Source organism: Pleurodeles waltl, chromosome 7, assembly GCF_031143425.1.
Source record: "Pleurodeles waltl isolate 20211129_DDA chromosome 7, aPleWal1.hap1.20221129, whole genome shotgun sequence".
NCBI lineage: Eukaryota > Metazoa > Chordata > Amphibia > Caudata > Salamandridae > Pleurodeles > Pleurodeles waltl.
The window spans coordinates 406,561,030-406,587,903 of NC_090446.1; the positions used below are offsets into that span (position 1 = coordinate 406,561,030).

Consider the following 26,874-nt stretch of genomic DNA (forward strand, 5'->3'; position numbering starts at 1 on the left):
GCTGACCTGGTTTGTAGTGGGTACCTACACCGTATACCAGGTTCAATTATCCCCTTATTAGTGAAATCTAGGAAGTGTCTAGAAGCCAGGCTCTCTAGGGGTAGTGTGGATGAGCAGCCAAGGCCTAACTAGGAGACATGCAAAGCTCATGCAATACCACTGTAGTAACACAATACTCTGTTACAAAAATAAAGGTACTTTATTTTTGGTGACACAAATGTCAAAAATACCATAGAGACTATACTCCCTTAGCCGGTAAGTAATGCACAAATTATAAACACTAGTATGCAGAACTAGTTGTAAAAACAGTTAGAAAACAGTGCAAATAGTGAAAATCAAAATAGTTAGAAATGGGCCTAGGGGAAACAAACCATATACTAAAATAGTGGAATGCAAATGTATGTTTCCCCACTGAGGCAAGTGTAGCGTGTAGAGGGGCACTGGGAGTATTCGAAAACACCAAAGGTAAGTACTAGAACCAACCCATGAGCCCAGGAAAACAGCAGTAAATCAAAGTAACTTTCCTAGAACACACAAAAAGAGAAGAAAGAAGATTATGCAAGAACCAGAAGAGACTGCAAGACACCAACAATGGATTACTGGACCTGAAGACCTGTGGAAGAAGGAGACCAAGTCCAAGAAGCATAGAAGTCAAGGGAGAACAGGAGCTCCTGCTAACCCAGATGAAGGTGCAAAAGAGCAACCACCTGTGAAGAACAGTCAGTACTGCACCCAAGAAGACTGATGCAGGTTCCTGGTTGGAGCAGATGATGTCCCACGCCGGATGGAAGATTGCAGTCTGGTTTGTGTCGTCGGATTCTGCCAACAAGCAAAGCTCGCAGATAGCAGAAAATGGCACTGCCTGGGACCAGGAGTGACCTGGTGGACTCTACCCAGGAGGCGGAGTCAAACGGGGTTCTCAGCAACTTAGAGAGCTCTCAGAAGACCAGGCAGAGCACACAGGAGTCCCAAAGCACGGGGACAAAAGAGGTGCAAAAGGAAGCCCATGCAGCACTAGAACAAGGGATCCCACAGTGCCGGAGAACCACTCATGAAGCTGTGTGTCGCAGGATAGAGTGCTGGGGGTCCGAGCTGCCCGGTGCATGAAGAACTTTGCGGAAGGCTACCAATAAGCCTTGGCAACTGCAAAAACACACAGTGCACGGGGATACGACTTGTGTGGGGAGGCAAGCTCTTACCTCCACCAAAGTTTGACAGTAGGACGTCAGGACCGTCGGAACCCCTTCAGTCCACCACCTGTGATGCTGGACCCGTGCAACTCATCAGGACAGAGGACCCACGCCACCATTCGTTGCTGCAGAGTGGTGCCTCCTGAAGCAGGGGAGTGACGCCTTCACTTCAAGGGAGATTCCCCAGCTGTCCCTGGAGGATGCACGACCTGTAAACAGTTGCAGTTGCTGATAGGAGCTGAAGATACAATGTTGCAGAAGTCTACTTTGCTTCTTTGTTGCAGTTGTGGAGTTCCTGGAGGGTCCAGACGCAATTTCTTCGGTGAGAAGGTGAAATAAAAGATAAGGAGGATTCCCGCTGGAGTCTTGCAATCTGAATCTGAAGAACAACCCAAGAGAGACCCTAAATAGTGCTGAAAGGAGGATTGGTCAGCTAAACAAGTAAGCATCTATCAAGGGAGGGCTCTGATGTCAGCTGCTGGCACTGGCCATTTGGATGCTCCCAGGGTGCCCTGCCAACTTGGAATCCAGGATGGCAAAACCCAGGGACGCTCTAGAGGAGCTCTGAACATCACCCCTGGGGTGGTGATGGACATCAGAGTTGTCACTCCCCTTTCCTTTGTTCAGTTTCTTGCCGGAGCAGGGACTGGGGATCCCTAAACCGGTGTAGACTGGATTATGCAAGGAGGGCACCATCTGTGCCCTTCAAAGCATTTCCAGAGGCTTGGGGGAGGCTACCCTCTCCCAAGCCTGTAACACCTATTTTTAAAGGGGGAGGGTGCAACACCATTCTCCCAAAGGAAATCCTTTGTTCTGCCTTCCTGGGCTTCCGCTGCTCAAGCAACAGGGGGGGGGCAGACACCTGTCAGAGGAGGTAGCAGCTGAGGCTGCCTGGAAGACCTTGGAAGGCTGGAATGACAATACAGGGGGTCCTCTGAGGAGGCCCCAGAGTACATGGAATCATACAACCAATGCTTGCAAAAGCCTTGGGGGAGGATTCCAACATGTTCGATACCAAACATGCCTATGTTCGGAGCTACCATTATGTAGCCGGACATAGGTTGTGACGTATGTCCAGTACACGTGTAAAATGGCATCCCTATACTTGCGAAGTCCAGGCAAATGGGCCTTGAGGTCGTGGGGGCACCTCTGCTAGTGAATGGGTGCCCTCACACACAGGTACGCTGCATCATGCCCCCAGGGCTGACGGCCCTGCTATAGGGCTGACTTATAAGTGACCTGGTGCAGTGTGAATGGCAGTAAAAGGGTTCATGTACCTTTCACGCAGGCTGTAGTGGCAGTCCTGTGTAATAATTGTCTCAGCTCCCTATGGGTGACAAGAAATGATGCAGCCCATAGGGATCCCCTGGAACCCCAATGCCCTGGATACCTAGGTACCATATACTAGGGGCTTATTATGGGCCACCAGTATGACAATTGTGGGCAAAATACTGGGTTACCAGTATGCAGTGACAAAATTTAGAGGAGAGAGAGCATAATCACTGGGGTCCTGGTTCGCAGGATTCTAGTCAACACAGTCATACACACTGACCTCTGGCAGAAAACGGGGGTAACCATGGCAAAAAGAGGGTACTTTTCTACAGAGATCCACTGGCCAGAGGTAGCATTGCAAAGGGGATATTCTCCCTTTTCTAATGATACCTCTACCATAAGAATCAGTGCTTGGGGCTGAGATATTCCCCCCACCCATAAGTAGTGGCTCACTGAAAGTGAAACAAGCCCTTCAGCTCGTTTTACTCTTGCTTTTTAATGTAATGGCATCAGTGCGCTCAGCTTGTCATTACCAAAAACTGCTCTGGAAGCTCTTACAGAGCAGCCAAAGCCTTGGGCCACTAAAAGGAAACCCTCTGGTGCAACGCACCAGAGGGCCTTTTAGATCCCTTTCCAGTGTTGACCAATGGCAGACAGACGCACAGGTGAAGGAGTGCTGATGGACAAACTTTTAGGGTTAAAAAGGCCGGGTGAAAAGATGTTAGATGGAGGAAGCCTGCTAATAACAAACTACCCCAAATGATACATGGGTGGGTAGCTGTAAACTGCCTCGTTGTTCACATTGCTTTATTTTATTTTTTTCCAGTATGTTGTTAATGTTGAGAAATCCACAAATCTGTTTCGAAGCATACTGCAAGATGCAGGGCACAAAGGCAGTCCACAGGAGTAATTAATCACAAGAAGCAATAGTGCCACTATGGGACATGACAACATTTCAAACACTCATGGGGAACGACCACTACAGCTAATTTTGTTTTCTAATTGAACAAGGTTAATACAAAATTACACACTCATGATCCAACTAACCATAGTTTCTCTGAACCTGCATGGTCCTCATTTCTCCATGAAGATGGAATTTCTAAAATAGTTGTGATTTAAGAAAATGGACACTAGCATGTTACAGGAAACCCACCTCATTGAGACACGTGCCCCCCCCTAGCAAGGTGCCCAAACACTTTTTAGTGCCCACTACAGTTTCACTCCACTGGTTGGCAGAAAACAAAAGGAGTGGCAATCTTGATAAGACAGAGTAAGACATTTGACAAAATTATGAAGATAGAGAAGGAGGAGAAAAACCATTGAAATTCACCAGTTACAGGTATCTCAAGTAACTAAAGTTACTAAAGTAACTATAACTTGCGCCCTCCACTTTAACCTCGAATTTCATCCGCCTTGGACAGATCAGATGGATATGTAACAAAACGACTAAAAAAAATAAAAAAAAACGACACTAATAATTTATATCTAATATAAGGGAAAATGAAAATTGTTGTGCTCTGTAGTCCAGAGAACTGTCCAACTTCGACAGTATGTATTGTTTCAAGCCAAAGCATATAAAAAACTTGTTTTCCAAAACATAATGTGCGCCATACAACAAAGATTTCTCATATCCTATATCTAAAAATCTTGGTGTTTAAAAAAAATAAATAAATAAAAAGAAAAACAGAAAGAAAAAGAATGCTGCGTCAGGCACGTAATTTGTTCTTCTAATGTATATTAGCACTCACAGATATCTTACTTGAACACACACAAAGCTGTAGCAGCAGACACCAGGAAGGACGAGAAAGTGAAGACTATAGCAAAAAGCGTTGGCAATGCAAAAAGATCTGGCTTTGAGGGAATGTCGTTTATAAAACATGAAGCAAATGGCACGGAAATAAATTTATATTGTGTGGAAGCAAAGAACTGTAGAATATTATAGGTAGAGGGTAAAAGGTTGGATGATAGTTGTAGTGTCAAGGCAGACTTAAAAATACATTTAAGTTATTGACTGCCCTCCTACCATCTGTGCTGCTGCTGGGGATAGGAAAATTATCCAGCCATTTGACACACTTTAATAGCATTCCAATACCTTGAGAGTGTGCTTTACAGTTCAAGGGAAGGCAGCTCAATAAATAAACAAAATGATCACCGCTGCATGGAGCGCAAGCATTTTCTTTTTTTTTTTTAGTGGAATGACTTCCAGAACATGCACTTCTGGCTCCCACCATATGGGTGGGGTCGAAGCACCTCTTTAGTGATACTGACAATTTTCTGACGACACTTGCATTGGCAAATCAGACCATAAAAAAAGACCGATACTACACTCCTGGAATACAACTGGTGCCTATTCTCCATTTAAAGGTAGTATCGCATTGATAGAGTAGACCAGAAGGCAGAATTACCTCATAACCTCTCAGTAAAGCAAAATGTTGCAGCTACAGCACTCATTAAACGAGACAGAAAACTCTTAACAGATACCTTCCCAGCTAACTTGTAAACAATATTTCACCCCCAGCAAAATTCAGCGCTAAACTGTTCACTTCCTAACTGAGATCCTATCCATAGGCCCTTAAAATAAACTTAGGGATTGTCAACCACTTTGAACCCAGAGGTCTACTGGATAAAAATACTCACACCTCTGCAAAGATAGAGCTTTTGCAACCTTTTCTTATTCTTTGACGGATGGGGTGGAGGAAAGAAAGTACGTCAAGGAAATAAACTGAGACATTTGGAACTCCGATACAAATCGGAGAAAAAAGGAAGGCTTGGCCTGCAACACCACCCTATTCTTCTGAAAAACTGTAAAGAAGCTGAATGAGCGTGCAATTTTCTAATCCAAGTGACCAAGATAACTGCAGCTAAAAGGCCGATCTTCCTTGAAATTAACTAAGGCTTTAAGAACCACCATTTTATTAACACCTAAAGAGACTACACATCTTGACCTTCAAACTAGAACAGTTATTTGACTGGTCATGCAGAGCGTACTGGAGGGCTGCATCTGCTACTTGGCATATGGGACCAAGAATAGAAAGATAGCCCCCACAGGCCCAACAGTCACAATATATATCTGGCCAACTGAATTGGGTTATGCTTAAATTAGAATCATGTCCCTTAAGACTATTAAACTTATGAAAACGGCACTATACACATTTAGTATAGAAACACCATATTCTCTTTATAAATTTGTTCAGAAACCACAGATTTAATATCAATCTTGAAGCTCTACTTTTTCAAAACCAAAATCAGGAATAGAGCTCTATGGCACCTTTCTCCAACAAGGCTTCCACTGTTCATCAAGATGTTTGTGAGCAGTGAGGGATTGAAAGGATGAGGTGATTTGAGTGGAGGAAAGATATGCTGAATCCCGGTTCCAGTAACTATAGAACCTGCTGTTGCAAAGCAATATCCAGCTCTCTCTGATGCAAACCAGCTAGGAATTGTTATCTGTTTCAAGCTTATGTGATATCTGTACAATGGGACTATCTGGACTTGGGTGAGAAAACAAATAGGGTGAGTTTGAAGGTTTAAATTAATTTTTAGATGTTGCTCTAAGGACAGGAGCAAAGGGTCTGAGCCCAGGAATTCTTTAAAATGGTCAACTAGCACCTCATTAAAAGGGTCTCCGCTGCTGACTGCATTTCTGTTAAAAGTCTGCGGTTGCTTGAAAAGCTCCATACTTTGAGTCTCCGATTCTTTCCTGCTCCCCAAAGCAAAATGAGCCCGTTCCATGTAAGATGGACTCTCTGGATCCTGCTGGTAAGACTCCAGGTCATATCCAGAACACTTCCATTCCTCAATTATGCCAAACACCTGTTTTAAATTCAAGGGGTGGCAAAACGCTGATTAAATCAGACTAATGCTATGGCTTCATTCATTTGAGTCTCAGCCAAACAGCAATTGCATTTTATGAAAAGCTGCAGGTTCAGAAATGGCTTTACAAATATTTGGAAATCCTTTTCTTTAATAATTCAATTCTTCTTTTAACAAAGGACAGAATATATTGCTTTTTAAAGACAAATACTCTTCGATGACCATATTCATTGAGAAGAAATCAGACTGCAGATAAATACGTAAGCGAAGCATAGGATCCACCAGCTGTGAAGGCTTCAATTAAAAATTCAGGCCAGATGAGACTAAAGTTAAAGATGCTGATGTCACAATCAGTGTCACTGGCTGTTAAGTGTTGCCATGCGATGCTGCTACCGCTTAAAGGACCAACTAAGGTGTTTTAGAGGAAGAATAAATAAACAATTTTAAAGACAGCCTCCTTAAAAGCCTCAATTTTCTGAGCCAAAACACCAGCAGGCTGAAAGACCACTTGGGGAACAGACAACAGTTACAAGGAAACATTCTAACCGTTGGGCTCCCTGCTCTTTCTCAACAGTAGGATGCTGGTTCTCCTCTAGATTTCTGGTGTTTGTGAGATTGTGAACTCAACATCTATCAGATCTCGTCTGACTGAGAAAGCAAGACTCATAAAATTATTTTGAGAGAACCCAACATCTATTTGTACAATCTCTTGTCAAGTGCCTTTTCTGGTTGTCACTTTGACAAGAAATACATGTAGAGTCATGATTCTGGTTAAGATATCAAAAACACAAAACGTGAGCATTACTCACTGTCATTCTCCTACACATCTTAGAGGGCTTAATGTCCAAAGACTTGAGCAGTGACACGTCAAAAACATGCAACAAAAATGTTAAAAAACATTGAAATAAACTCCTGGATCCACGTCTGTTTAAATTGTAGGAAAAAGTTAAACATATCTGGCAGTTGTCACACCTTATGGGTACTAGGCACGTCACTTCCAGTGATGTTGCGAGATGCAGATAATGGTATGCCAAATGAAGTCATGATGATGACAATAATAAGTGCTATGGGGAAGTTAAAAGACCCAGGAGACTGTTAGGGGAATCAAGTAACACTCAAATTCTTGGTGATGGTGAACTCTGAACTCCTTAGGTAAAATAAAATTTAAAAAATGATTGGCCCACATCATATTTTATTATATATGTCTTGTATGCAATCATTAACATGGTTCAAAGCACCAGACAGTGTAGCCACAAATCAGCCACTGTTGTGGCTTTGTGCTAGGACACAGAAATAACCTACTTGCGTGCCAGTAGCAATTGCAAAATTAGTGCTACTGTTCGAGGGGAATAGAAAACTACCTCTCCACTGGACTAACCAATAAAATGTGGTTTTCTGAGCAATACAATTTCAAGGATTGCCATGCAAGGACATTCCTGTTCTAACAAACGAGTGATTCCATGCCCCAAGTGCCCAACAGTGTGTATCTAATATCCTGACTAACTTTGGCCCCTGGCGTCAAGGTTGAACTGTGAGTGCAGAGGACTACACCTAGCCCAGTCTATGAGAAGTCCTTGACTTGTCATGTAACATGGAAGAGCCACACACCATGCCCTCATTTACATCAGGACAACTGTTCCTGTTGTGGGTTTAGTACAAAAAGAGCGGTGGTGGCAGCATGGCAGGCTCATTAGTGTGACAAGATTATTTTAATCTGGGTCACAGAGAGGAAGACCTACTGGCCCACAAGTGTGAAGTTCCATTCTGTGCGCTTACCCATTTGTTTTAGCTAATATCTCAAGTTCATGTCGTACACATGTAGCTAGGAGTGATGAAGCACTGTACATGGTAAATGTTGGAAAAGTACATGAAAACCACATACGGTTTGCTGGTGTAAGGCAAGCATTCTTCTATCCTGAAATAGACTTATTTTAACATTAGTTTTTCCCATTTCTGCCTCACTTGAAGAGGGTTGGAGTTGGTCTGATTTTACTATATTACAAGGAGTTAGTGAGAAGTAATACTGGGTTTAGTCATCTCCCCAGACATCTAACCATACAAAAACAGGAGGGACCCCCATCCCCTTATCGTGCTTAGCCTATCTCTCTATACCAGCCCAAGTGGATGACCTATGGTATTAAAAGGACTCTATTGAGAAATGTTAACACAGACTAAATTGTGTCTGTATGTATGGCATGTACGAGTATGGTGAATGGAAGTTTCACAATTGAATGCACACAAATGGAATACCAACAGGATTCTTGTGAGGTCCTGACAAAAGCCAACTAGCTCACCGAGGCACTGGTGTGATGGCTGAAACATGCTGATTCAAGAATACAGAGGATACTAACTTCCTTAATGCAACCCCACCTGTTTTGTAACTGCATCAGGTTGCCCTTTGAAAATGAAAATAACCCGCAGGACACCCCAATTTAAAATCTAGGATCCCACAAAATAACCAAAGAGCTTTCTTTGCTACCAAGGCTGAGCCAGCCCTGATGCACTAGTGATCTGCGCGAGGACTATCATGAAGCATGCCACTTGGAATCTCAGTGGGTGACAGCCCTTTTAATTCCACAGGGTGATCCCCTTGGGCTAGTGTAGACAGATCGGCTCAGCATGGTAAGGGTTCCTTCCTGTTTTTGTGTGGTTCTGATGTTGACAGGAATGTTGTCCCTCAAGTGCTCACAATCCGATACAAGACTCCTTTCTGGATTTTTTTTTTTTTTAGACCGCCTTCATCTCAAGTCTGGAGATTCTTTGGTTCTGGACGAAGGATGTGCCACAGTTTTTTCCCCTTTTGTTTAATCAAGTTTACATAATGTAAAAAAACTTCATCAACAGCAGATGAATTTATAGTTTATGGTGTCAGCTTTACATGGAACATAAATACATATATATATATATATATATATATATGTAATCACAAAGTAATAAAGACGTTCATAGCACATAAGCAAGTTTGGGGAAGAGGGAGGAATCGCATGAAATGCTGAGCTTTATTTTGCATGCACTCTCCGCCAGGAATACATCTATCCATCCACTCAGACCTCAGAAGGCTACCCATCTCTCCCTCAGATCAAATACCCACACTCACCAGTTTATTCCTGCCTTCGAGGATCCTTTCTAACCCATTTATTAACCAACCTTCTGACAGTCTCCAAATACCAAATAGGTCAGAAGGCGTCCCTAGAGAGCGATGTCGAGTATAGCAAATAGTGTGTAGGAGTCCGCAAAGCTGTATTAGCATAAGTACTCTATGCTGCAGTCCGTGTCTGAGACAGATTTCTCCCTGAGGTCGCTAGCAACAGCACTCTGGCCACAAACCAATGCACTGCTGCTAGCACATCCCATCAGAGCCATAGGTGGAGAGAGAAGCAAAGGACGGTCAATCATGAATGACAGTTCTAAGATCACTGTACACTAGTATGTATGCACAGACGCACATAGTGCCAAGAGCAGAAAATCCACCACTGGGAAGCTGCACCTCTTGCATGAGTCTTCTACCGCAGTCACAAATCATTTCATGCTCACCGTTGTAAAGTCTAAAAAAGAATTTAAAATACTGCCGTCTTTGTGTAATATACAATGATACTCAAAGTGTTTGTGTACAGTAAATTAACCATAGCTCATCAGTTAGTTGGGTGTCAGAGTCCCTCTACCATTCACATCTAACCCCTGAGCAGACTAGTTAGTAGCCTGTAAGTGGCACTGGGAATATGAGAAACTAATTTCCTTCGACTAAAGTTAGTGATAATCTGTGCAAGGACTGCTAATGCTTGGGGTTTCCTGGGTAACAAAGAGGGGTAGCAGGACCCAGTCACAGCCTGTATAGAAAAACAAGCCTCAGCAAAGCCAATAGGCCTTACCTATGCAAGAGCTATTGCAGACTGGAGTGGGGTAGGTTGAGTAGATTATAGTGGAGTACAGCGGGGTAGCTTGGCATGGTAGACTGGAGTGGATAGACTGAACTGGGGTAGATTGGGGTGGAGTGGGGCAGAGTGGAGCTGATGAGTGGTGTGGGATAGATTGGGGCTGACTGACGTGGGGTATGTTGGATGGAGTGAGGTATATTTGGGTAGATTAGAGCGGGGTATACTGGAGGGGAGTAGAATAAAGCCGGGTAAAATGGAGTGAAGTGAGGTATAGTGGTGTGAGGGAAATTAGGGTGGAGTGGAACGGGGTAGATTGAGTGGTGTAGCTCAGGTAGATTTGAGTAGATTGCAATGGAGTGGGATAGTTTGGAGAAGGGTAGAGTGGGACAGACTGTGTGGGGTAGAGTAGAGTGGAGTAGATTGGAGCAGAGTAGACTGGGATGGGGTAGATGCAAGTATTGCGGTCGATTGGGATAGAGTGGAGTAAGTAGATTTGGTGGATTGGTGTGGGGTGAATTGGGGTGGGGTAGATAGGGGTAGAGTGGAGCGGGGTAGACTGAAGAATGGAGTGGGGTAGATTGGAGTGTGATATTAGGGTAGACTGGAATGTGGTATATTGGAGTAGAACGGAGTGGAGTGGAATGAGTTATACTGGAGTGGATTGGGGTAGATTGGAGTGGAATGAGGTAGATTAGGGTGGAGTGTCATGGTATATATTGGAGTGTGATGGGGTATATTACAGCGGGGTAGATCCGAGTAGGATAGATTGGAAAAGTGGGGTAGCCTAGAGTAAAGTGGGGTAGTTTGGGTGGGGTAAAATGGAATGGGGTACAGTGGTGTGGGGTGGATTGGGATGGATGTGGTATAAAGGATTGGAGTGGGCTGGGTAGAATGGGGTAGATTACCCCTCTCCAATCTACTCCACTCTAGATTAGGTCATAGTGGAATGGATTGGGGTTGACTGACGCAGAGTGGGGTACATTAGAGCGGGGCAGACTGGAGAGTGGAAGATTGAGTTAGAGTGGAGTGTGATAGATTGAGTTACAGTGAAGTGGGGTAGATTGGAGTGGAGTGTGGAGTTTGGTAGACTAAGGTAGATCGGAGTGGGGTAGACTAGGGTCAATTGGAGTTGAGTGGGGTAAGTGGTGTGGAGGGGCATAGAGTGACATGTTGTGTCCTTTAGTGAGTAGCAGAGTGGAGGGAAGTCCAGTGGAGTGTCGTAGAATGAATGTGTGTGGTGTATATTTGAAGGACAGAGTGGACTAGATGAAGGTAAAGTGAAGTGGTGTAGTATGGAGAATGCACATGGTGTGGTCTGCCATAGTCAATGGAGGGGCCGAGTGAGAAACATGCAGAAAGGCACTATTGAAGCAATATCTTTCTCTCGCTCCACTTTGAGATATTGTGAGGGGGTGCCAAGTGATACAACTAACAATGTGCCTGAACTGAACAGTGAACCTTCCTGCTTTCTACTTCATGGAATACCAGCGACACACAGACTGTAAATTATTCACCCCAAATAACATGAACATTAAAGAGTAGCACTTCTTGAAAACGGCTTGATTTAAAATAATGGTAATGTTATTGTTCATGAAAAGAGTAACATCAAATGAGCTACAGTTTATCGGAGAACCCCTTCAAAACATTGAAAGCGGAATCCCAATATATTATATGAATGCAAAATGTACTATTCAACATGTTTAAACTTTTTGCTAAAGTGTAGGAATTTTAAACTAAAGGTTATAAATTATGGTGGCATCCTCATATTACTATGTAGGTAGCATTGGAAAAGAATAGTATAGCTGATGAGTGGCCCTAATTGAATTCAGAAAAGCTCAAACCTTCTCATTAAAATAGATGTTTTATGTTGGTTGGTGAATTAAGCAGAATATGTATTAATTTATTTGTTTGAAGAATGTTTCTGTATTTTTGAGTTTTGTTTTGCAGTTCAAATCACTAATTCCTTTTGCAGGGGCCCTCAGGTTCCAATAATGAATCAGCAGGGTTCCCTGATTTCAATAATTAAGCAAACGTACCTGAACTCAAGGAATGTCTTTAAACACAAGCTTTATTCGGTCATAAAAAAACCATCAACGCAAATAACCACAATGCTCCATAAAAATACAAAGTTGGATTAAAAAGATAAATTGGAACAATTAAAAAAAATCATACAATATTAAGAATACAAACTGATTAAATCTCAGTCCTTGCCCTATAACATACATATCACTGATGTTGTAAAAGGGGAGTGCGAATATGCCATGCAGCCACAAGGAACTTGCTAACGCATGTATCAGTACAATAGAAGTGTCGCTCTTTAAAATCCTAAGGGCAACATTGTATAATGCCCAAATTCTAACACACTGGGAGGATCCACTTGCCTCGTGGAAAAGCATATGCTGTGCAAAAGTACAGAAAGTGTTCAACCGATTCTGGGACATCGTTACAGCCTGGACATAGGTTGGGGACTGACAATGCCCTCCAACTACTAGTAAAAGACATTAACGGTAAACACCCATAGCGAAAACGGGCATACAGGCTCTTTCCTTGGGGATCGGGGATAAGATCTAAAAAAGGTTCATACTGGGGGTACCATTTAAAGTTGAGGAATTGGTTAGTCAACCACCCATGGGATGTGCCAAGGAGATAGTTATTCATAACGTGCGACCAGTAGGTTATTTTCAATGTTTGTTTCTGGGCCTTCCCGAAGTCCTGTGGGTTATCCCAGTAACACCCAAGACCCAAAGTGCAGAACCAGTTTGACACATGCCTAAACCATGAGATAGAAGCTACATTAGGTCTTTTTAAAAGGTCAAGAAGTTAGTCCCTATAAACAGTAAGCTCTGGGGTGGTCCAAATCCTTACCCAAAAAAGTAGCTGTTTTAATGCTGACCAAACTGAGATGCGATTAAAGCCAAGATCCAGAAAGATAGGAATCAAAGGAGTGCTGCCTGGGTACGCAAATAATGTTCTGGCAAAGCTATTTTCACTCACAGACAATTTGGGAGCTTAGCAGAATCCCCACATATAGATCTTAATAGCGGAGAAACGGCTTTCATGGCAGTACTTTTATTTAAGTGTAAAATGGCACCTGATCTGTGTTGGAGGAGAGACTTTTTACTGATCTGATCTTCCCAATTTAAAATTATTGGAAATCCTGACACCCAGATAGTCTATCGAGCTGACTTTATCCAAAGAAACACCAGCTATGTTAATACTGCATCTCGTGGCTGGTCATGGGCTAAACATTAGTTTGGTTTTGCTGACATTCAGTTCCAACCCACGGTTTTCACAGAATGCTGTAAACTTATTAACCAGAATCTTGGGCCCCATTGGAGTCTTAGAGATGAGGAGGGAGTCATCTGCAAAGAGTTGTATAGGGACTTTCAGCATTTAGGGAAGGAGCATTGTTCTGGCAGTGAGACACAGCTTGAACCACCTCATTTATAGATAAAGTAAATAGTGTTGGTGCCTGGACACAGCCTTGGCAAACCCCCCGCTCGATAGCAATTTAGTCTGTTAATTCCCCGATTAAGTCATCTTACCTGAGCATATGTACCCTTGTGTAGTCGCTGTAAGATGAATTATGTTCCCTGGAGTACCTATTTTGTGTAAAACACCCCCAGTTTCTCTCTAGGTACCATATCAAAAGCAGACCTAAGATACACAAAAATAATGTATAACGTTTGTTTAGCAAGCGTTACATATTTCCAATAGAGGAGTGCCAACCTAAAAGCTTGATCCACTGTACTAGTTTTGGAGCGGAAACCGGCCTTAAGCAGCGAGATCACTTGATGAGCATCAGCCCAATCCAACAACCTATCCAAAAGTTGTTTGCAAATACTTTTTGGACATTATCAATAAGGCTGATGGGTCTGTAGTTCGCAGGGGAACTCACTTCACCCTTCTTATAAACAGATATTATTTTGGTCCCTTTCTAAGTACTGGAGATTGCAGCAATAGTTTTCCCCAAGGTGAAGACATTGCGATCATCGGAGTTACAAATGTCCATTACTAGGTCGTCTGACAATAAATTAGTTTTAGCTAGCTGCCGGGGGAAGGAATCGTGGGTTGAAGAATTGCAGAACGGAGCATAAAGAGTAGTGAAGTGGTCCACCCAGCTCTCTGGTTGAAAATGAGTACGAATTGTACTCTTACCCTCTGTCTATTGGAAAGTAACTTCCAAAAAGACACATTATCATTGCATCAAGCAGATTCTGCCAGATTGAATCTTCCCAGCTTTTCTTTGCTTGTACTATAGCCCTATTATATGCTAGACTGGCTGTTCCAATCACCCCCTGAGAACGACACACAATAGCTGACTTTAATGCTAATTTAGCCATAGAGCAATCCTCATTAAACCACATCCTTGTTTTATATGTGACAGCAGTTTGCTTGGTGGTAGTCTTCTTATAGAAGACATTCTGTAATTCTTGTACCAGCATCTTGTGGATGCTGAGAATTGGGATATTTCTGACCTCATGCTCTTCGTAATTAGCCATGGCATTGAAAAACAATTTATGGATCTCCTTGATCAAGTACGGATTGGTCATCACTTTTGGCCAGCTAACACGTTTATAATTATTGGCCACAAGTGGCTCTGGGACCATATCATGGTGAGTATTCTGAAACCTCCTAAATTCACCAATGCATAAAGTAAGGAACAAGGGATTATGATCACTATTGTGGTGATAATCAACCTTCATATCTTTTGATATCGGCCACATCCTAACATCCACTAGGATATATAGCCAATAACACTAGTAGATTGGCCTCGCTTAAAGGTGAGGGGGGAATGCTTGGATCGGAGCGCGTGCGACCGTTACAAGCCTGAAGCCCCACTTGAAACAATTATGTCAACTGGAGGGCAACATGGGAGCGGGTGTTCACTTGTCAGTTGTGGAATGCCCCAATGTTCATCCTCTTCAGCTGCTAGATCACTGTTTAAAGGAGAGGGTTCAAATGTACAACTCATAACCCCTGCAACCACAAGCTTAGTGGAGAAATTTAAGGTATCGGTGAATTTGATTAGTTGAGCCTAAGTCTGAGACTCTATACATTGATTACTATTACCATAAGACCTCAACTGAATTCAAGCTGGACACCCAGTATATCAGGGAGATCTATTTTTAGTGCTGAATGTTTGCACCTCAATTTCTTGTTTAATAGTATCAATAGATCCCCCCTCCCCTTAGCCAGACCAATGCCCCCATCTGCTGGTTGGGCCGCCACACAATAGGATGGACAATCATCCAGGAAGACTGGGGGGGGGGGGGGGGTAATGACAGACCATAAATGAAGATTGCCTGTCTCTGACCTAGGTTCGGACATAGTGGCAATGGGCATTCCCCCTGAAACAGGCAAGATCCCACCCGTACTTGGCCTAGGGCAGCTATACCCACGTAGCTGACCAGATTCCCCCGTTAATTTGTTGAACAACATCAGCACCAAGCTCTTAACTTCATCCAGTTTCTGGTGAACAGACGCCAAATCAAAATTGCTACACAGTGGCAGCAGCCTTCCCATGCCCACAGATCTGTTAGCCACAGCATAGTCATCAGCCCATATTCCGGTGCATGCAAGTAGCAGTGTCACAGGGTCCCTCATTTTCCACTGGAGGCCCGTACCGATTGGAGCACAAAATATTTGGGATCACGAGGGTCTCAGGGCTTAAGGGAAGGCGATGGGCCTCTTCTCCTGCAGAAGGGCCACCTGAGGCACACAGCAATGCATCCAAACCACTGCACTGGTTACTAGTCTGCACAGGGGATGGATCAGATTTTAAAACTTGAGACGCTACCTTTTGGTCAAGCTGCCTGGAAGGTTTGGGCACCTGCGACCTTTTTTAAACATCTGGAATTTTTTTATGGCGAGGTTGTTGCATTTTGTAGGTGATAAGTTTTTTTAATGATTCTTGTGTTCAAGGGCATCCACTGCTTTACATTTCCCCATTTCTTAATTGGCGCCGGGGGAAAATAAATGGAAGTAGGATGAATCAAATTCTAATACTCTGAGCGATGCCGCTTTAGTAGTGCAAGTCAGGAGGCAGTGGCTGGTTGAAAGGCAGCCTGGGGGACGTAGTCCCACCCCAGGCAACAGCGGCGTGACCCGATGAGCTTTTCCTGCAGCGGCGCATGTTTGCCAGTAATTTTACTTAGGTCTGACAGCGACATTGTTACATACACAGAGCCCCGTGACTCCGCAGTGAGAGCCTGATCTGCATTGATGACAGAGTTGGGTTCTGTTCCAAGGGATGGGTTCACGGTTGCTTCTGGGTGCCAGTGGAATCTTCTGCAGTCACCAGCCAGCACAGAATTCGGCATGCCTGGGATCAGTTGATCGAATGCTAGCGCTTAAGGATCCAAGAGATACCCTGGCTTTCCGAGCTATGAAGATCGACCTCCGAACAAGGTCCCACAGCACAGAGCTGACAGCAGAGTGTCCAGGGTCAGGATCAGGGATGGACAGAGCAGCTTTACAGAAAGAGAGGGTGGAGACAGACCTTGCAAGACATAGAAGACAGAGGGGAGCCCGGAGTCTAGAGGGTTGTGAGGCAGCAGCGGGCGCTACGGCTCCCTCTTCCTTGGTGCGCGATATGATGGCCAGAACCGCTCTGCAGCATTCGCAGTGCACAGCTGACTCAGCCTGGAAAGCTGTCTGTTCGCCGCAGTCGTAGCCCAGATTCCTCAGCTTCTGTCTGAGGGGCAAACTTTACAAAGTGTTTCTGCTGCCCCTTCCCACCTTCTTTCCGGCACTAGCTGCGGGTCACACGTGGCTCCCCCAGCCCTCTCTAGACAAGAGGGTCACCTACGTTGTCCTAAACTGCACCGCCGGGAGCAGTGTCTGGCTTCTCACTGCTGCCGAAATCCATAAGGTCGGGTGGTGGTGAGGCAAAACACGCTCCGGAGTACCGGTGAGTAGAGAACAGCGTAGGGGGATAGCGCAGTTGAAGATCAGTCTCCTCCTGCTGGATCAATGCAGCTCAGCCCTAAGGGTGGGAGGGGGAACGGAAGCGGCAAGCAGAACGGTCAACAGGTCAGCTCACCCCAGAGCTCCACTCCAGCTCATCAACTCGCCAGCTCCAATATGGGCTCCAGTACTCCAATTCGGGATCCAATACTCCAGTATGGGATCAGCTCAGGCCAGGCTTGAAAGTCGCACGGCAGCCTGCCCCCGCCCCACCCCAACCACTTCGCTCTTCTGCAGTTCTGCACAAACCACGGCACCCCCTCTCCCCCACAAGGCAGGCCAGGGCGGGCTCCAGACCTGACGTCGAAGATGCAGGATATAGGCAGCTGGACCCCCCGTGAAGCCCCTGGGATGGGCCAGGGCAGGAAGCCGCAGAGGCAGCTTTCTCCCCTCGCAGGCAGCGCGCTACTCCAGAGGTCATCAAGGAATGATTAAGTGGGGATTTACAGCTACAGTCTTACTTTCAAGTGCCATTGTTTTTTCTCTGTTAGTCGCAACTCCCATTGCCCCAGTGAGCCTCATTAACGTGCCAAATGTTCTCCCTGGGTTCCCACCTTTAACCCGTAAGAAGAGCATATACTCTCAGATATTTTATTTCTTAATCCGCAATTTCTCTGTATTGTGCAAGAAGCACATGATAGTTAGAGCGAGGCAAAGCTCCAATGATAAAAGCTGTAGTAAACATCAGAAAATCTAATCAAATACATGGACAAACTTACAAATGGCTAGATAGTATACTCGCTTTTATGGAACTGAAATATAAACCGTGCCAGTAATGTCAATGAAACAAAACTACAGGAACAAACAAGAGTAACTCACCCTGTTGGAAATGGGGGTGCCCCTTCCTGCTGACCAGGAGCATCAATGTGGCAAACAGAGAAGTGCTGGGTAATCTCCTGCATGTCTTCAAAGTTAAAAAAGGTGTTGAAGCAAGATTTGTCTAAGAATGGAAAAAGTTAATGTTACTATAGGTATACACTCCTGTTGTCGTATTCAAGCAATTCTATTTGCATATTTCACATATCCAATGTCTGATGCTTTACCAAAGTATCTCGGGAACGTAAGCATTTGTTCCCCACACCTTGTACGCAGTCACTTTCACTCAATACCTGCCAGTTTCCACTTAAGGTCCCTCAGGTCAACCATATCACATATTACTACATTTAAAATAGAAAGCAAAGAAGGTAGGTGGGTTTTGCCAAGTAGGGAGTATAAGAAACTTGTAAATCACTTTCTTGCTGCGTAAAGTTCCCCAGTATGAGTCGAGTAAGAGCACTGATAACATACAAGTTCAGATTATATATAATATGACTACCATGTACCTTGCCAGTCAGAATAGAGGATTTGGTATATAGTGGGAATAATGTATACTCTGAACACACAATAGTTCCTCCAAAATCATGGCGCCAAAGGCAAAACAATTAAATGTGGTGAAGCACGTATTGACCAAAGGCGAAAGTTGTATTAAAAACGGCCTATCAACGGATGTAAAGTAAAGAGATTAAGTTCGATTAAGAATAACCTATTCACCTAGCATATTAATACAAAGGGCTAAATGTATGAAAGTTCAAAAAAGCACATTGAAAATAGTGTTTTGTTCCGAATTGCTATTCGGTAACTTTAATGTTTGATAGATTTTTAAATTAGCAATTTGTAGTGCAAATCTACCTCATGAATATTAATGAGGAAGGTCACAATTTGCAACCCATTAGGAATGACAGCCATCACGTGGATGCTGAGGTCAGAAGACCATACCTGTCTAAGATTGCGGTTATTTTTTTTTATCTTAATCATGCAACCTATTTTCGTTAAAGAAAAATTGTGTGTGTGTGTTTTTTTTTTTTAATTTAACACATCCCAACAAAAATGGAAAGTGAAACTAACATTGTTTAAGAGTAACTTAGTCAATAAAAAACATTGTTTTGTGAGTGGGAGTCAGTCACAAAACATTAGAATATACTAGTGGAATTGTTATTTAGAAGGGACGTCCTAAACACACGCCTTCCTAATAAACACGCCTTCCTAATAACAATTGGGTATGTAGTCACATCCCAAATTGTGATTAAAGTGAAGTGTTACTGATTCGCACTTTGAGTTTCACACATACCTACATGATTTGTGGTTGCAAACGGATCAGTTCTGCAGATCGGCCTATTTGTAGACATAAAAGGAATTACTACATCCGGCCATCGTTCTTATGACATTACTTATTAGAAAAGGCCACTTTGTAACAGAAGTCACCTTTGTAATCTTCACATAACATTTTTGAATTTTCCCTTACAAGTTTAATTGCGGAGGAACTCTTTTGCATGTAAAGGAGTAGCTAATTACTTTGTTCTTTAATAACAGTCCACAAAGCCAACATTTTTTTTTACATTCTTTACCATCACTGATGGGTATTATCCACAGAGATCACCCACCACTTTTCTCCAAATTCACTTTGAGAAGTCATCCAAAGCAGATTTGTTTTTCCACAATGAAGTCCAATAAACCAAATTTATGTTTTAACATGTGAATACAACACCCCAAAATACTAAAAGATAAATGTTAAAACTTATAGTTAAGAAAATTGTATTTTCTATACAAACCAAACTACACAAACAAATCCTAAAGATATTGTTCTAATTGTTATTTATAATTTACACACCACCTGCAAATTACTATAAAATGAACACCTCTAAACAGTGTTGTCAACTCCCTAGCCACCACTCCACACTTTTCCACTCTACACCATTCGCTTCTACTCCACTTATCACTCTACACGATTAGACTATATTGTAGGCAACTCCACTCAATGCTATTTCACTATACTTGACTCCATACCACTATACGGTACTCCACTTTGTGATTACACTTTGCCATTCGTTCTACCCCTCTCTTCTCTAAGCCATCCCACTGTACACTATACCTCTCTATCCCACTCCACCCCACTGAATGCCATTCCACACTTACACTCTAAGCCACTCCACTGTATGCCATGACACTGCATATTATTCCACTCTACTCCATGAAATTGTACACTATTCTAATACACACCACAACACTGTATGCCACTTCACTGTATGCCACTACACTATTTATATTTAAAACAAATACGTTAATGGTACTGCAGTACTACCTAGAAAGTACTGCACTACTTAGAAAAAATAAAATAAAAAAATAACCCCCCCCCGCCCACACTTTTGTAATGTAGTTTATATAGTGCTTACTACCCCTGACGTGGCATTGAAGCACTTTTTGGTGAGTAGCATGCTACTCCGGAACCCAAAAGTATTAGTGGTGGATTAGTATAGGGAAATATGAGTTGTGGACATGTAAGTCTGTTGGTTGGATTGAATAGAATAATGGACAGATGGACCAGGGAAGCACCTAGAAAGTGTTACTTGGGAGATCATAATAGTAAACTGAGGTTGGGATGAGTAAAAGGACAGCTGCATGAAGTAAGAATTTAGTAGGGTTGTTTAGGAGATTGTAGTAGTAAACTGAGGTTTGGGGAGAGCCAGGAGGGATAGAGGAGGGAAGGTCTAGCGAGGGTTATTTCATAGATCATAATAGTAGAATGAGGTTTGGGATGAGTTAGAGTGAGCTAGAGGATAGATTTAGAGAGAGAAGTGCATTGGAGAGAGTGATTTATTTTTCTCTTTTACAGTAGGAGTAAAATACATTTATAGATACATGATTACATAGAAAGGGAATATATGTACAAGTGAGATAATATATTGTGATTTAAAGTTGTATTGTATAAAGTCAGACTTTCAGGTGCTGCAGTATTTAGAGGTAATTTGTGCATTTTTTACAACTTTTTTTTTATTTTTATACTTTTATATCTTCTCATCAAAATTTCAATAGTGAAGTCCTTGCAGTTAGTTAAGATAATATTTATCTACTGTGACAGACAAAACAGACCCATAAGCATCTGCTCAAGCAACAAATATAAAAATAAAAAAACTATGAAATGACCTATGAAGGTGAGAGAGCGTAGTATAAATATCATATATTATAGACGTGAAATACTTACACTTGGCAAAGCAATATTAATAAATAATAATTAAAATGCATTAATAAACGTGAAGATTTACTCATTTATGAACACTAATGTTGACTAATAATAATAATAAGGTATATGCATTATTACAATCAAAACTGTATTCATTAAAACGTGTATGTCTTAAGTTAGCATGAGTTGCGAAATCGCCGTGTAACTCTCATTTAAAGCTTATTTTTCCTGCTTTTCTGTGTGTGGACTCGCAAATAACCATGACCCAGCTATTGTTCTTTTCTGTATTAACTTGAAACATGGAGGAATCTTCCCATCCGCATGCTAGCAGTTTTAGTATAAAGGATATGTGTTTCGAAACAGTAATGGACACTCTCAAGGACAATGAGACGAGGGGAAAAGAACTCCTGACCCGAGACGTGTGCCAAGATGGTGAAGTAACCCCGGACGTACCACCTACGAAAAATGCTGATTAAGAAGACCAATTGAAAGACAATTCAATATCAAGAAATAACAAATGCATTACTTAATGAATAATTTGATTGGTTACCAATGATGGGGTGTAGTTAATAACCAATAGAATTTTAGGGGAATGGATTATGAGAAAGGGATAAAAACTCATGACACAAGAGAAGAAAAGCAGTTAGGAAGGGATGGCATCAATTGCATCCAGAAACTCTGTCACTCTATTTGGTGATTTGAGACTTAGACAAAATTACCATAGCCTATAACCCGCCCTATTATACTTTCCTCCATATGAGGAGAGTGACCCTTAATTCCATTTTAGATAGATTGACGGTGAACCATCTGATGTCCTGAAGACGAAGACTGATCTTGTATGCTGACTTAACTCGAGGAGGGTAATTATAAATGCTAACAGAATCTATATGCTTTTCTTTCTAGGTACCAACTGCTGTATATTTAATTAGGTATCTTAGTTAGATGTTTTCCAAATTGATGTTCTAAATTGTTTTTGCATGAAGCCCAACATGCTAATGCTAATCGGAGGTTAGATGAAGTATTCATTTGACGGACGGAACTGACGTGACTGACATGTAGCTATGCTGAACTGATATTCTGTTTATCATGCACTATGGTCTATTCTCTTCTAACGTATCTATCCTATAATTCTGATCATTGCATTGTCAAAAGTTCATCGTAATTGCCACTTTCTGATTATGCTTTTATGCTTCTTGGTTTGAGATGAATACGCTTACTATTAGATTGTAATCAATAGGGAATAAATTCACAAATCTTTCTTCAAGGTGTGGTTATTTGAGTCTAAGTGCGCCGAAGATTCATTAATGGTTATTGTGAAACATAATTGATGTTTGGTAATCTCGTCCTATGGAGACTCACCACTGGGTCAAAAGGTTCATCGACCTAAAACGAGTCCTGATGTGTATAAATTGACATAGACGGACGCGTTAGCAGTTTTGGTAGCAGAGTTCGGGTTTGGCCCTTGGGGGCCCTAGGACGGAGTTTTTTGTGGTTAATTTGTTTTTATATATGATGAAATTTGGCAAAGAAATGAGTGGCTAGGTACACCATGGGCTTTCCTGGGATCTCGGAGCCTGCCTAAGATGAGTTGGGTGTGTTCTCGGCGCCATAGTATGTGTGGTTAGGGTCCTTGCGCTTGCTCAAAGCTTATGCATCTTGCAGAAGATTGTGAAGATTTGTGTGTATTTAGGCCAAAATAAGTGTCGTTTAGTAGGAGTGGGCGTACTCCATAGTATGAGAGTAGGGAAGTCGGCGTACTTCATGTGAATGCAGCGCTTATTATTCAAAATTATCCACGTGGTTGGTAAAGGTACAGGCCTGTTGAGGTCTAAGACTCCGGAGTAGGATGAAAAATATGGTTTATGTTGTAATCTGTGCAATTTAATAGGTCAATCGGGCGTGATAGACAAGTCAAGTTTGAGTCACAAAGTATGTGTGACACCTTCGATGGAGATTTGACAAGTTCTAAAGTGCACTAGAAGGAGTCATTGACAAGTCGAGAGTAGGATTTGCGGGTCGAATTCTGCTTGCGTATGAGGGAACTGAGAAGGAGAGAGTAGCGGCCGAGGCTTCAAGTGAAATCTCTAAAGTTCTGAAGCGAATGCGTTACCCTTCCTGTAGTAAATTGGCAGATTTGTATTGTCATTTAAGGTGTTTGCAATAAATCGCATTAGTTTGTATGAGTTGTAAGAAGTTAGTGAGGTGTGGACAAGCCGCAAGACTTTGTCAGCTGCAGTGTGTATGAGTGTGATGTCAGAGGTGCCGCGCTGGGATAGGTCAGATGTTGAGAAGGGTCGCGCACGGATTGGCTGCCGTCCGTGAGAGGCAATAGGGTGAGCAAAGGGCAGGTGAAGAGTGTCCTGGGAACTAAGCCGTTTCTGATTAAGTATAAAATAAAATGAATTTTGTTAAGTCATTCAAAAGCGCTTTGAGGGGAGATGTGTACATCGTTGCAACAGATGGGGAACCTACACCGCCCGAGGGTACTCCAGCTTATACAGTTATGGAGGAAAAGGGTGTTGCACCTTGTTTGTGGTTAAAACAATGGCGCAAGTTGACAGAAAAAGAAGGGTGTCTAGCGTTTCCGGAACATGGGACGTTCAATCAAAAGGTATTAGAAAACTTGAGGTGGATGTTAAGTACACAGAAACCACCTCCGAGACCGGCACAATACGAGGCTCTAGCGATCTGGGATCTGATGGCTCTTAAACATAGGCAGGAAAGGTTTCACAGGAGATTGACAAGAGCAGAGAAATCGTATGCAGAAGCAAGATGGGATAACGAGAATAAGATGTGGAGACGGGGAATCGTAGATGGGTTAAAGCTGTTTCCAGCGATAACACAGGGAGAAGAGACTCAGGGAAAGAAAGCTTCTTGCAAAACTAACAAAGGCTCAGACAAAGTTAAAGAACAAAAAAGGACCTGGGAAGAAGAGGATGATTCAGAGGATGAGGAGTTTATGGATAGGTTACTACATGACCGACCACCACCTTATGCGGTGAGTGAAAATGTTCCGAGCACTAGCTTGGATCCTGGGAACCAGACACAGGAGAAGGGAGTTACTGATACGGTACAGACTAGCAATACAGCTTCGATACAGAATGGTGACAGTGTACCTACTGCACCAGACGTGCTGATACAGTTACAACCTCCACCACAGATAAAAAGAATTTATCCCGATGTTCCAGTACTCGAGACTACTACGAACTTGGTGGTGCCGCCAGACCAGATATATAAAACCAAGACTGGTTCACATTGAGTCAACCCCACAGTTAGTGTCACAACCACCACAACGGATACCGGGGTATAACCCAGTAGCGGGTCCTTTGAAAGAACCTGCACCGGGATTATTAGAGCAGACCTATGGTGTTGAAGCTCCTAGAAGCCTGGGATCAGGTCAGACACCTGCCGCAATATCACTACCTATCACTGTTGGTCCCCCAGTACCGTTATATGCCCAAGAGAGAACAAGGACATGTGAACAGGGAATCATGACCCATGAAGCCATAAGAGGAGGATCTATTAGAACTCCACAAATAATGGCCCAGGGAAGTCAGGTTTCTGAGCGATCAAGACCCTTAATGGACCTCAGTCCAATAGGGGCACCTCTTGAGGCAATGCGGCAAGCAGGTTTGGGAGTCTTGACTCCTCAAACCATGAGTACAAATACCTCATATACTCCAATGATACATACAGGGAACATTTCACTGCAGGGTTTTACAGTACAACAGTTAAATGAGTGGTTGGAGAAAACTTGTACATCACAAAAGGCTACAGCAACTACAGTAACCGAAGCAAATCCTGAAAAAGAAAAACCAGATGAATACCTGAATCTGGTACGGCTAGGTGCAGAAGCTGCTGAGTTGGTAGAAGGAACAATGGGGGTGAATAGGTTAGAATCTTACACTGAGGCAGAACTGAGATACTTATGCCCTAAGATTACCAAAGAAGTGGGAAAAATACACCAGAGATTAACGAATCTGGCAGATAAAAATAATATCGATATTGGGAAAACGAAACATTTGAAACGAAGCTACAGATTAGACTTCGACACAAAAGATTTTGAACACATGAGATCCGCAGGTATGAAGACACACCTGAAAGAATTGCTGCAGAGTGCGCAAATCTGGGGAGCTTTAGAGAAATGGGAAAACAGATGGGCAAAGAAAAAAGACAAAGGAAAGAGGGATAGCCCAGGGTCTATCGAAACAGCGACCGCACCCAATCTGGATTCAGTAAAAATCCTGCCCATGAGAGAAACAGCTGGTGGTGTTTTAGTCCATGTGCCATGGTCCAGGGGAGATATTTTGTCCTTTACAAACGATTACCCGAGGTTGAGAGAAAAAACGATCGAGTGGTATCAGCAGACAGATAGATTTGTGAAGCTTGCAAAATGTCTTTGGGAGGACTTGAATACTTTATTTGAGATTATTGTCCCACCAGATTTGTGGCTTGAGTGTAAAAGAGGGGTGGATTGGCCCACAAAGGAACCGGCAAGGGATAAAGCGACGGGAGCACCTTCTGAAGAGGTGATGAAATATTATCATAAAGTGATTGAGTTTTTAAAACAAAAGGTGTCACCGAAGGTGACCGATTGGCAGAAAATCGACCGGACTTCGCAAGAGGTTAAGGAGTCAATACATGCCTATTATGAGAGATTGTTAAAAGCATTTAAACATTACAGTGGTACTGAAACGATCGAGCCAAAGGACATGAATCATCTTGTGTTCAGATTTGTTGAAGGGCTGAGACCAGAGGTTGGTCAGATGATTAAGAACCATTTGATTTGTTGGCAAGCTAAACCGATTGACGAGGTGTTGCAGTATGCGAAATACTGTACTGATGAAATTGAGTTAAAACAGAAAAAGCTGAAAGAAAAGGTGATGGTGATGCAGATAAGAGCTGCACAGGCTGGAATTCAGGGAAATGGTGTTCAGCAAATGATGCATCAGACACCGCAAATGAACGGTGGATTTCAGGTACAGCCGAGAGGTAGAGGTCGAGGCTTTGTGAGTCGTAATTTAGACATGAATAATACTGCCATTCAAAATGATGGGCAGGTAGTGAAGAGGATGTCACCATGTCACGCGTGCGGGGGCATGGGACATTGGAAGCGGGATTGTCCAAATATGGTGCATGATGGTACAGTTCAGCAGAGCATGAGTGTTGGGGCACAACAGAATCCACGAGGTCCAAGAATGAGACAACAAAATCAGAATTATCAAAATAATTTGACGCAAATGTCAGGGGTACAACCCAGGCAGCAAATGCAGATGCCACGGTTCCAAACTGTGTCAGTACAACCAATGCAACAGCAGATTCCTATGGTGCCTAGACAGCAAATGCAGTTACCTCTAGCCCGATGGGTCAGCAACAGGTGATGCTTCCTCAGCAGGTCACAGGTCAGGTGTCGAGTCAAAACAACACTGTGCAACAATTCCCATTGCGAGGTGAAAATGAGACGAATGACGAATGGTCAGATGACAGTTCAGACAGTGAAGAGTGTAGGCTTGCAGCCTCATTAGAAGTTGATCAGAGAGGCCCATATGTAGAAGGAAAAGTAATGGGCTATAAGGTTTCATTATTGGTTGACACTGGAGCTACACGCTCTACAGTCCGCAGTGTGGAAGTACCAAGGTTACCTTTATCAGGACGCACAATACGAGTGGTTGGTGTGGCTAATCAGTATTTGACAAATTCAATTACCGATCCAGTACAGGTTGAGATTGGAAATTTCCAAGGCCTGCATAGGTTTGTC

General features: G+C 42.9%; 1 protein-coding gene across 3 annotated transcripts in view; it reads right to left on the reverse strand.

The window, feature by feature from the left end:
* Window positions 1–26,874, reverse strand: part of NDRG3 (NDRG family member 3) — an 836,729-nt gene that overhangs the window by 731,356 nt on the left and 78,499 nt on the right. For all 3 annotated transcript variants that reach the window (XM_069243888.1, XM_069243886.1, XM_069243887.1), the window contains one exon: window positions 17,939–18,059. In XM_069243888.1, coding sequence (XP_069099989.1) covers window positions 17,939–18,059 — 121 coding nt within the window. The remainder of the gene's footprint in view (window positions 1–17,938; window positions 18,060–26,874) is intronic.